Source organism: Bactrocera oleae, chromosome 6 (genome assembly GCF_042242935.1).
Source record: "Bactrocera oleae isolate idBacOlea1 chromosome 6, idBacOlea1, whole genome shotgun sequence".
Taxonomy (NCBI): domain Eukaryota; kingdom Metazoa; phylum Arthropoda; class Insecta; order Diptera; family Tephritidae; genus Bactrocera; species Bactrocera oleae.
This window is the reverse complement of record NC_091540.1, coordinates 14,561,906-14,575,129: the sequence shown is the minus strand read 5'-3', so window position 1 is coordinate 14,575,129 and position 13,224 is coordinate 14,561,906. Positions and strand designations below refer to the sequence as shown.

Sequence of the window (13,224 nt, the reverse complement as noted above, 5' to 3'; positions counted from 1 at the left end):
TGAAGCTGTCAAGATCAAAGAAAAGATAACCAATTAATCCTTAACTGATTTTGTTATATGAACAGTTATCAATCATTAGCGATTAATTATTTCTGCAACCTTTACTGCTAAAAATTAATTATAATTCGCTAAATATACTGTGAAAAAAGAGCGCTTGTCAAAAAAATATATATCTCTTTTACAAATTCTATAGCCTACATTAAGGTTTTTTACCAAATTTATTTATATTTTACAATTTGAAGCCTACTTTCAGGCATTTCAGTGCTACATTCAATACATTTATCAAAAATTTCCATTAACAGTTATTTAAGTATCATTAACATTATTGGGTATTCCATGAACTTAATATCTGCATAGATTACATTCTACATTGCTAAGCTAAGAATTTTTCCATTTTAATCATAAGTTCCATAAATTTAAGATTTATTTTAAATAATTGGTTCAAAATACATTTGAAACCGCATAACATGTTTACCGGATTATTCAAATAGTTGGCTATGACCACACCAAATGCATATAACGAGATTTTATTATAAAATATTTTAGCGCCTAGAATGCTGCAATGCAGCGCTACATTTATTACATTTTAATAACAAATTTTGTTTTCATTTTTCACCATGAATTTTAACTATTTCCAAAACAGCCATTTTTTCCACTACTAATGTATCGATATATGAAACCCTTAAAAAATATTTTTCAGCCGAAACTGTTGTACGCCTAAAAGCTATTTATTTTGTGAGTATTCACTTAACTCAGTAGTTACCTTATACATATAGTTTTTATTGAGATATTTTTCCACTTACAATTAATTAACGGTTGTTATGTACAAGTGCACACAGAGATATGTACTTCTCATTTTGTTAGTTTGGTGTTGCCTAAAAGTATGCAAATATATGTACGTGTATCTTTTTGGCAGCTTAATATTGAATGCATTTGCGTTGGGGGGAGGTTTATGGCGCGAGGGTGATATTTTTTGTTTGCGTTTTTGTGGGGTTACAGTTTTCCGTTTGTGTTGCGTCATAAATAATAGCTAGAACTTTGAAGTTGTGGGCATTTTTATCGTGTTTTTTTTTATGCATTTATTTTAAACCACCAAAGTTGGGGCTCATGTTGTACGCTACTTTGCAACTTTTAGGCGGCACGTGCATTAAATGCGGTCTGTATATTGTGTAAAGTTCTAACTAACAAACTAGATATTATTATATAATTATTTATTATTGTTTGTGTACGAACTATGTCACTAAAGTCATTTTTATATTAACAAAGATTTTATACTAACTTACAAATCTTACTTGGTTACAATTAGCACTACGAATTGCCGCAAATATTATTGCGCCTCAATGTAGACTTTATGACAATTAAAAATTCATTTTAATACAAACCACATTTAACTGATTTATTTTACACTTTGCCTTAACTTTGTAACACAATTTGATATTCCCAAAAAAACACCTTTTTTCCTTTCTAAACAGCGTTACAATACACCCCTTAAGTATGCTATACAATTGTGCTGGCACTTGAAGCCAAAGTGTGGCACACTTGACGAGATTATGTTTGCGCACAGCTTTTATAATTTCATTTTTTTCTAAACACATATTTTTTGCTTTTAATTGTTGCAACTGCTCGAAACTGTACCTACGTATTTATTATATTGTGCCGCCTAGGCATAATTGCTTCATACGTTTATGTAGTACTTCACATCGTACGTGTGTCACGCAATTGTTGCATATTTTTAAGAGTACGTACTATGGGAGTAAACTTATGTATAGGGAGAGGCGGTCTTTCTAGCATGAGTTAATATGGATTTTTTAATATAATTATAATTTTTGGGCGTTGCTGTAATAGTTAATATCTATGCTTGATGTATAAAAGATTTCACATTTTCTCCGTTGATATTCCAATTCGGAATACAACAAAGTAAAATTTAATTATCTGTCTATTTAAGAAAATAATATTGTATGATTTTAGACGCTTTATGGAGGTGAAATTTTTTCTGCTTAAAATTAGCTCAAAATAAAAAACAAATACTATTGCAACATATTCGTACAGGTAAAGATCAAGGAACTGGTCAAAATTTAAATTTTTGACATAATGGTGGCTTTCCCAAAAAAAAGGTGTTTAATGTAAAAAATTTACACTTCGGATTCGAAGGCGATGGACTTAAGTTAAATTTAAGTAATGCAAAATAAATTAAGTGTACTTTTATGCGGTTAAGATTGTTCATATTAAAGCAACCATCATAATTTTTTGAAATTATAACTTATTTTCAAATAGGCTTTAATTTTTCGAAATTGTTATTATGTGTTTTTTAGAAAATAGGCGCTGACGAGTTTCTATAACAAAAATAAAAATACTAAATAAAAACTAAATTCAAAATAGCACATTCAAAGTACAATATTTCAACTCACTATCAAAAATTAGCTGTTTCTACGCTTTAATTGTATGCTACGAAATCTTACAGTTCGTAAATACTTTCGCATTTAAAATTAAAAATAGTTTAAAGTTGAAGTAGATAGTTGGTAGTGTCGTAACACAAAAGAGAGAACAGTTGAATAAATTTATGCAAGCAAATCACTTTTATCACTATATACATTTCTCTCAGCTTTAGTTTATATATAATATTATTAATTTTAACACCAATTTTTTTGCTTACCGTATTACTTTTTCGTTGGTTGATTAAATACTAAATTTTATACATAATTTATAATTTTATCTTTTGTACTTAACATCTTATTTAAAAACATTAACTTAAACTAATTTTTTAAAATGTCTATAGCTGAGTTTTTTTTAATAATTATTTTACAGTCGGTTGACTAATTTATTTTTCCGTTGGCTTCAGTACGCGTTCAAACTTTTAGAAATGCGTTTCGATTACCTGTAATGATAAAGAAATATAGATATATGATTAAAATTTAATCAAATGACTTTAAAAGTATGAAATATTGTTTTGTATTTATTCAAGGAACTACTTGTAATAGCAATGCCTAAAGGTATACTTCATTATATGTATATACGTATAAGTAAGCAAAAAAAAAAAAAAAAAAAAAAGCAGCAAAGTTTCAAGCGTAGGCATCGTTTTAATAAACGATTAGCTCATATCAAAAATATGTTTAATGTATTTATAAAACTAAATAAGAAGTAATCCAACTATTGACGTATATAAGTTACTTCTATGAAATCCGCCGCCAAAAAGCATATATTATAATGTAAAACAAAGCTTTACTGGCGGTGACATCACCAAAATTGGTAGCCAAGATCCAGTAAAGAACAAGATCATATGCTATTAAAGGGTTATATTCACTTGTGAATTTCAAAAAATCGATACTTTATATTGCATATATATCGAGTGTACATATATCTGAAAATATTTTCCGATAAATTTAAGTTGATGCGGCAAATAGTTTTGGAAATATGAGCGTATTTGCAAGAATTTTTTAACTTGGCTCCCTAAAGGGTTTCTCACTAAACGCTGTGTTTAGAGTCAGTGAGAAAAATTTCTCCAAAGCTGGACCGATCGACTTGAAGTTTTCAAATAAGGTATTGACAAACAACGATTTTTTTTCGTATTAATTTATTGAGAAAATTGGTTTTTCTATTTAAGATAGTTTTAAGCAGAAAACTCTTCCTCTTCTAAATCCACAAAATATGGAGGGCATTTCACTGATTCGGCTGTTTGGTTGGTCTCACATATGATTTTCTGCGTTTAGGGTTGTCGTAATGGATTCACCTTGCGTTGCCTGTCATAATACGATACAAAAAATATTACTTATAGCATTCAAGCAACATTTCTGACATGTTTTCTGCATTCAATTCTTTTTCAACGGAAAAAATAGGTTGATTGTATTAGTCAAGGTTCACATTTTCTCGATTAAAATCTTTTTTTTATTCTGTATTGAGTATAATGTCATGCTCACAGTGTGATGAATTTTGATCACAATAGCAAGCCAATTATGAGTCGAGTTTCACATAACAGATATATTATTTCAAGAACAGACATAGCCACAGCAAACAAAACCTGGCAAATAAATGAGCTGAATGATTATTTCTGATTTACTTGCTTCGACAAGCAACTCTTTTGCGACATCTAGCGGGACTTTTTGAAAAAGTTCAGACTTCGACATACCTAATACTCAAAACATCTCTCACCATCTCTTCAGTATACCTATCTATAAAAGATGCTGAAGGACTCTGCTAACCCTCCGTATTATTTCAAGAGAGCAGAGAGTTTTGCTAAATGTATCGTCTCTCTATTCGAATAAAATTTCTTTCGAAAATCTCTTCAATTATGAGCTCTTAATTGTAACAGGAAGATCCTCCGCTTTACAATTATTTTATTTTTTTTATTAACGGATAGAAAATTGGAAATCTCGCTGCCATCTACTTGAATAATATTTCGTTTTGTTGACTTTGTAGGAAATTGAATGCTCTATATCTTTCAGATCGATATCTCAAAAGCTCAAGAACAAGATCGCATATATACAGACGGACAGACGGATATAGTCTCAGACGTCCTTCTGAGTGTTACAAACAGCGTGGCAAACTTAACATACCCTGTTCAGGGTATAAATATTCGGGTATTTTTGACTCTCCCTAATATACATCCATATACTATACACAGCCATAACAACACATTACATTTGTGTAAATGGCAACTGCTGTGGTTAAAAAACAATTAAAGCCAACAATATTGTAACCTTTTCTTTGTTTGGTCTTGTTTCACCAAATTCCAACCAAAGTATTTAAATTTATTTTCAAGCAACATTTTTATGTTACACTTAAGTGCATAACCACAAAATGTATGACGATAATGGCATGTGCAATTATGCTGACCCCTTTTTATGCTGCCCCGTAAGTGTTCACGTTTTCCATAAAGACAGCGAAAAATTCATCAGCTCTACAAGAATCCACCGGTCAAGCTATTCTTTAGCAGCTGTCTGCCAACTCAAAGGGTGTCGTAGTTGACCGTAATTAATTTAATGAAGATCATTAAATCAAACGTTGTAAATGCGACCTTGGCTAAAGCTTAAATTTATGTAAGTATAGGTGTGTTATGCAGAGAATAATTCTCGTTGGTGATAATGAAGGCATACGACATATTAAATTTAGCAACGTAGAGAGCAAAGTTTTCATGACTTTTATTACCAGTTGGGTGTTTTTGTTGGAGCAGTAAAAATTCGCCAAACAAAAAAGAATTTATGCTGCCGAGTTGAGAGTTTATGACCGAGTCTCTTACGATTATGTAATCAAACTGCCATAAAAAAATATTAAGTAATTTTATTGAAAACTCGACGTTGGAAATAAGGAATATAGAAACAACAAAAAATGTTAATTTCGGCTGCACCGAACCTATAATACCCTTCACAAATACAAAGCTTTCCTTACAAGCACTTAATTCCGATCATTGATTTTGTATGGCAGCTATATGCTATAGTGATCCGATATCGGCGGTTCCAATAATTGAGCAGCTTCTTGGAAACAAAAAGTCGTGTGCAAAATTTCAGATCGATAGCTCAAAAACTGGGAATAGTTCGCGCATATACAGACAGATAGACGAACATCCCAAAATGTACTTGTATATATTGTAAAGTTTCAGACGTTGGCTGCCGGATGTTACAGACTTCGTGGCAAATTTTAGATACTCTGGTAGTGAGGAAGAGTTTTCTTCTAAAACTATCTTAAATAGAAAACCTAATTTTCAAAAACAAGTTAAAACTTTTAATAGGGAACGCTAGCGACAATAACACATCAAATTAAAGCGTGTGATTGCCGAAAAACGACCGGAGCTTACGACTAGAAACGAGGCAATAATTTTTCATATTGAAGGCTAACTATTTAGAAAACAGTCGCTAGAAAAATTTGCCATGCAGAATGGCTTCACTGGAATACCATTTACATCAGTATACGATATAAAAAACTTGCTCATTCTTAGCTACCAAGCCGGGGCAGTTGTTTTAGGGCGGCGTCCACAAATTACCAGCATGATGGGAATATAGACATATACTTAATATGTGAACCATGTTCTTGATAAGTCAGATAAGCAATAGAATCCCATTACAATAAAAAAATATAAAATAATATAATATTTGAGACACACCCAAATATATCTCATACTGAGGAGAGGTTTCAAAATGAAGGTAAAAGGAGCTCCCGCTTATGTTGCCCGTATCTAGTGATATTTGATCTCAAAACCATTTTAATGCTTCCTATCAACAATTAAATTCGTTTACTTCCTAAATATGTGCTAAGCAAATTTAATGCTCATAAATTCCTGCTGAATAAAAGAAATAAATTTGAAGATTTGAAGAACGGAATAACAATGAAGGAAACTCAATAAGAGTAAATACAATTTTAATTAGAAAATAAGACTGCTTGGTAAGGGAAAAAACGGCAGTGATATACTTGTATTGAGTCAAAATGTACGGCTGATATAGAGCAGGCTGCTTATGTAACAATTCGTAAATAAAAGATAGTTGGAAATTCAATGGCTACAACACTGTCTTTCAGGTCAAGATCGTGTGTTTTACAGTGGGCGCTTCCGAGAAGACATTGATACTGCAACCATTGAAGTCCTTACTTAGATATTATATTTGTGGGCATATAAAGTAATGAGAAAGTGAAAGCTGACCAGCTCAAGTACTTTTAACGTTGCAATTACATTTTCACATACTCAAATTTGTCGAGATTATTTCAAAGTCTGTTTAAAAATAGAGAATCCGAGAGGAACAATTTCAATTCGGCTTACGCCCAAGCTGAGTTTGAAATAGTGTGGTTGATGGTCGGATTAAAAATTCACTACTTTTATGCAAAAGAAACACAGTTTTACTGTGGCGGTCTTTAAAATATGTTAAACGCTGATATAGCACCTCCTGAAACTCATTAAAGTAGGGTGAATAAATCAACAAAAACAAAAAACTTTTTAGAGACAGTTGTAGTACGCTATCAGCTGAGTCATTATGTCTTCACAGGTGCCTAATTATACTAATTATATATTATTGATTGATTATATAATATATATGTAAATAATTGACGAGCTGTCCTTCCTGTCTGTATATACGTGAGCTAGTCCCTCAGTTTCTGAGATATCGATCTGAAATAACACACACGTCCCTTTCTCTCCAAGAAGCTGCTCATTTGTTGGAATCACCGATGTCGGACCACTATGGCAAATGCAATTCGATCGATCAAAATTCAGTCCTTGTATAGAAAACTTTTTAATTGACGAGATATCTTCACGAAATTCCGCATGGCTTATTACCCGAGTTAATGATACATCCTCCGAAGAAATCGAACCACTATAGCATATAGATGTCATACAATCTGATCGATTAAAATTCAGTTGGTATATTTATTATTTTGTATTTATCAAGAGTATTATAGCTTCGGTGCAGCTAAAGTTAACATTTTTTCTTGTTTTCCTTTAAGAAAGTCATTACACATTTCCAACAAAGTTAAAGCTTAAGTCTTGACTATACCCACGGCAATAAACTCCTTGGGTAGATGTGCGAACGTGAAAATAAAAATATTTCCATAATATTTTTAAATCTCAGCTTGAAGAATCAACTATACCCCTGTGCAAAATTTCTTGGAAATAAAAAAAATATGTAAAAATACGAAAAACGGGAAAATAAATCACTTATTTATTGCTTTATATTTATCACAATTCTATTACTATTTTCGCAATATCACATTGCGCTCCACCAATTGCACGCACTACAAATTAAAATTTTAATTCCACATAAACACACCCAAAGGAGCATTTTAAGACACACAAACGCATATACACATACATATAACGAAATAAGAGAAACCCAACAACTTGTAGGCATTAAAGAACACAACTTAAATAAGTGATAAACAAATAGCACGTTCAACAGCAATTTACACAAATAAAATGTGACACATACACGCACACAGATAGTTTGTGTGTATGTGTACGTCTAAGCTGGGCAAGTGCTCGACAAACAGCAAAGCAATTGCTTGACTAGCAATGCTGGCGACCCGTTATGCGCCGCTTACACTAAACATTTATTTGAAGAATCATCAGCAGTTGTCACGTGCTGCATGACCAATGCTTGGCTTGTAACAGCTAAGAAAATAATGACAAATGTTGCTGTGCGGCACTTAATCATAATGAGTACGACAGTGCGTATAAGCAACGTGCAGAACAAGACAGTAAACAAATTCGTCGAATGTTGTACAGTGAGCAAAAGGAGGAGGTTTAGTGGGAATATAAACTTAATAGAGTTTTGGAAAATATTTAAAAATATATATAGTATTAAAATTTGAAACCAACATAGGCGTTAATACTATATTTATAGTAGTATATAATATAATATCAAACCAAAAAAAAAACAAAATAATGTTATGAGACAAAGAATTTTGGACCGTGGTATATGGTATTGACCTAGGTCTGAATTTTTTGTCGCATGACATTATTTTTTCGGGTTTATTTGGGTTGAAAAGGAACAAAATCGAAAAATAAATTCTGATTGAAGCCTCATATTAGATCTAAAAGTGATGAAATTTTGGACCAGCTTAAAGAAAAGATATCAGAATATATAATTTCAGTTTTTAAATTCTAAGTATACTCTGAACAGGATATATTAGGTTTGCCACGCAGCTTATAACACCCAGAATGAAACGCCGCAGACCCTATAATATATTCATGTATATAAATGATGAGCATGACGAGCTGAGTCGACATAGCGATGTCCGTCTGTACATACGCAAATTAGTCTCTTAGTTTCTGAAATATCGATCTGAAATTGTGCACACGTCCTTTTCTCTTCAATAATATATATTATATATATTATATTTCAACTATAGCATATAGCTGATATATAAACTGTATGATCGGAATCAAGTTCTAGTATGAAAAACCTTTCTATCTGAAAAGATATCTTCACAATATTTGGCACATATAAATATCTAAAGTATTACTAAAATATCTGAAAAAGTTTTGTAGATCGAACCACTATCGCATATAGCTGCCATACAGATAGACGATCATAATAAAGTTCTTGTGAGCAAAACTTTTTTAATTGATAAGATATCTTCATGAAATTCGGTATGGAATATTATAAAAAGCATTACTACAAAATCTGAATCTAAGTGTTCAGATCAGACTACTATTACAGATAGCTGTCATACAAACTGAACTATTGGAATAAAGTGCTTGTATGAAAAGCTTTTTTATTTTACAATATATCTGCAAGAAATTTTACATGAGTTGTTTTCTATGGCAATGGTGTAATATTTGTAGAAATTATGCAGATCCGGTCACAATATCATATAGCTGACATACATACTAAACGATCGGAATCAAGTGCTTGTAGGGAAAACTTATTTATTTGACAAGGTATATTCACAAAATTTGCCATGGATTATTATTCAAGATATTGCTATAATCTGCAAACAAATTGTTCAGGTTGAATCACTATAGCATATAGTTTCCTAACAAACTGTCCGATCAAAATTAGTATATAAATCTTTTTATACCCTTTTATGCTATAAGAAATCCACCTGTGAAGGGTATTATAACTTCTGTCCAACCATATTAAACTTATATCTCGATCCGTTTTAATCTTAAACAATAAATGATACTTAAAAAAATGTCGCATAAAAATGAAGAACAACCCACCAGCAACTTTTCTTCACTGGGAGCTTTTACTCCACACTTACCGGTATTGGTAAATTGTAAATTTTTTTGTGCCAAGAAGTCAGCTGAGCATGAATGAAAAATGGGATTTTTTTCGCATTTTTGCAGACAAATTTTAAAATTGACGGAAACTGTAATAAAAATGTACTTTAACTTTTCCGATATTCATTATTTTTAGAGCTTAAAACGTAGCTTGTTTTGACAAATGGCACGACTGTTTAAGAAAGTTGTTGTATTGTTCATTTAAAGAACTAAAGTCATATTCATTGGCTAAATCAGAAATTTTTATTTTACTGCAGCGCTTATACTCTCTTAGTTGATGTGGTGATGCACAACCATGACCATGATGGTTAACTAATATAAAATGTATTTTAAATATCTTGATATCTTTCTATGATTTATGGATTTTTTTTATTTATGAAGTTTTTAAGAGATGTAATTGTATATAGAGAACTATTCAAGTGGTCTACAATCAGCAGTCTATTTTCAAAATCGAAATTCCTAAGCTCATTTAATTTAACAAGAAGTTCCGGTAGAGCCTTTGCTACGTTCATATGACTGCTATATTTGAAGAATTCGTGCTCTACAGGGACAGAATAAATTGACAATTAGCTTACTTGCTGAAACGGAATATACTTTGTTCATCCCATGATTCGGCTCGCTATATTTAGGCGTTGCTCCCTTTTCGTAAATCATCATGTAAAAGTATGAACAATATTCAAGGATGCCCTGAAAAATTATTGTTTTACAGAAGTCAAGTGATATAATGTTCTTGACAACGGAGAAGAGGCTGCCGTCACTGCCAATACTAGGAGTTATTTAGGTACGTAAAAATCTAGTATTTTACTTATTTTATATCTTGCGTAATTAAATCACTGGCTTATATTTCTTTCCTCCTAAGCTTGGCACCTGTTTTTCCTACAGACTCTAGCATTTCATTGAAGTCCATTTTTTTTTTACTCTTGAACCCAATATCCTTACTTCTTTTAACAGTTCTTTTTAACACTCAAAATGGAAAGACGATAAGAACTATAAATAGTATAAAGAAAATTCCATTTACAGCTATATGCTTTACTACATATTATGCCCCACATAAGTTTTTCCGGCGTAATACTAATCATCCTAAACATAAATGTCCCAACCACAGAGGCAAAGCGTAAGGACAGAAATCAGTTCCAGCCCGCAATTTTGCGAATGTGTGTCTTTCGTGGTTACAAAAGCAGCTGTCACGAATTTTTGCGCCCCACCGAGTGTATGTTATGCATTGTTGGTGCCACTCAAGCATAAAACCGCATCTGATTACACATACGAATATCTTATTATGCAAGCGAAGCTGCCAGGAGGCGAAGCAACAACAGTCAAACGGCAAAGTCAAAGCGTATAAAGGAGTCGAGTACCAACTTAATCCGCATACAGATGCTGTTGCTAAAACGATGGAGACGTTTCCATATGTGTGCACCATATATATAGTTTATACGAACTGACATACAGACGCGCGAAATTAACAAGCACAGCCTACAGGCGCAAGCGACGAAAGATAACAGCGCGAAAGTCAGTCAGCCAGCCAAGCGGCAAAGCAGGAGCGGCTGAAGTGTGGCGCTTTTGTATAAAATCAAAAACTAGGGTGTTACTGAGATATGAGCAAAGCAAAAACAAACTATAAAACGGTATAAAAAATTTGTATCTTGATTTTGATCGTTCAGTTTGTATGGCAGCTATAAGCTTTAGTGATCCGATCTTAACAATTTGTTAGGGAATTGTAGCATTGTCTTAGCCCATAAGCTGTGGCCAAAATTTTGTAATGATATCTCGTCAAATAAAAAAGCTTTCCACACAATAGTTCAGTTTGTATGACAGCAATCAGCTATAGTGGTACGATCTGAGTAATATGTTTGAGGATTGTAACATTGTCTTAAAAAATAATCCATGCAAAATTTCAGGACGATACCCTGTCAAATAAAATAATTTCCCATGCAAGGACTTAACCCCGATCGTTCAGTTTGTATGGCAGCTATATGCTATAGTACTTCGATATCGCGGATTCTAACGAATGAACAGTTTCTTGCTGAGAAAAGGATATGTGCAAAATTTCAGAAAGATATCTGAAAAACTTCACGTATATAAAGACAGCTGGAAAGATGACGGATTTGGCTAAATCGACTCAGCTCGTTAAGCTAATCATTTATATATAAATTTTAAAGGGTCTCCGACGTTTTCTTCTGGGACTACGAAGTTCGTAGCAAACTTAGTATTCCCTGTTCAGCGTTAATTATTCTGCAGGAAGTTTTCTGAACGTTAACTCCTAAATATAGGGTACTAAAGTTAGAAATTTTGGATTTTGATAAGAGAAGGTTAAGCTATACCGACGAAGGCAGCACTATATAGACGAAGAAAGCACGTAAAAATATTGGGCTCTATTAAAGGTGTTTAACCTATACCAGCCTTCACTCAATTTTTAAATTATTGCATTATATTTTCGTTTACAGTAGCATTGGTCTTGGTTACGAAATGAAAAACTCTGTAATTTCTATAGGTTTGGCGAATCTATAGAGTGGCATATATTCTAGAACCTGTGCGTTAAAAAATTGTAATTTCCTGCAATATCCTGTGCTATCGATGTCTTTCAGATGAAGAAATTATAACAGGTAATATAATGGCTGATATTGGGACTATAAAATTAACGCTTGTTGAATTCATAAAGAAAACTGTTAAAATTCAATTTTGTTTAGTATCATCCTAATGTAGATATCTCTTACTGTACACATACATTTATATATTTTAACATATTTGTTTATTTATATATTCTTGTCCATGCACGATTGTCCTCACTTAGCCACACAAAGACGGTTTATTCGCATCTCCACCCACACACCCACAAATATCCATATTTATTTTAGTCAAATGTGTATTTGTGCACGCCCACACTCTCTCGCGCGCATATATAATCGTGTTATTACTCTGATGGCATAATAAACAAGCTGACAGTCGGCTTGCTTACTTGATAAGTCCGAGATGGCGACCCAAGCAAATGTGTTGCCTTCAGTTGAACAAAAATAAATAAATATTGCGGTTTTTTGATAAATGTGTGGTAACCAACTGTATTCGTCACTTTCGGTAGCATTTGTGGCCAACCGCGCATTTGTGCTAGGCATGATGTGATCAGTAGTTGAGTAAGCCATATTCAGCACTTTGGTGGTGTTGCCAATATTCTAAAATCTGATTTCACTTTTGGTGTCAATGATTTAATTTTAAGGCTGACTTTAACTTGATATAGCTGCAGAGCTTTCAAGTTCTAATTTGTGTGAATACGTCACTACTTTTTCGCTTGATTTTTTGTTCTCGATTATGCTTGAAAAGTTTTCTACCAGAGAAAGTAGGTGTCGGTTGGAAAAAGCCAGTGAATTCATTAATTCATTTTGATCTTTAAATCAGGAGAGTCCAACCACTATAATGATCGGATCCGCAATTCCTTAGTGAAAGCTATATCTTGAATATTCGGAGTACCGTTCACATTCTAACTTCGAGGCTCATATTTATTCTGAGCTTTAAACTGCTTCCAAGATGAA

The 13,224-nt window shown here is 32.6% G+C and overlaps 1 protein-coding gene across 2 annotated transcripts in view; it reads right to left on the bottom strand.

Moving 5' to 3' along the window:
- Positions 1–733: 733 nt before the first annotated feature.
- Positions 734–13,224, bottom strand: part of sNPF-R (short neuropeptide F receptor) — a 77,658-nt gene continuing 65,167 nt past the window's right edge. For both annotated transcript variants that reach the window (XM_036360609.2, XM_036360610.2), the window contains exon 3: positions 734–2,875. Coding sequence is in view for 1 of the 2 variants with exons in the window: in XM_036360610.2 (XP_036216503.2) it covers positions 2,855–2,875 (21 nt within the window). In the remaining variant the exon portion in view is untranslated. The remainder of the gene's footprint in view (positions 2,876–13,224) is intronic.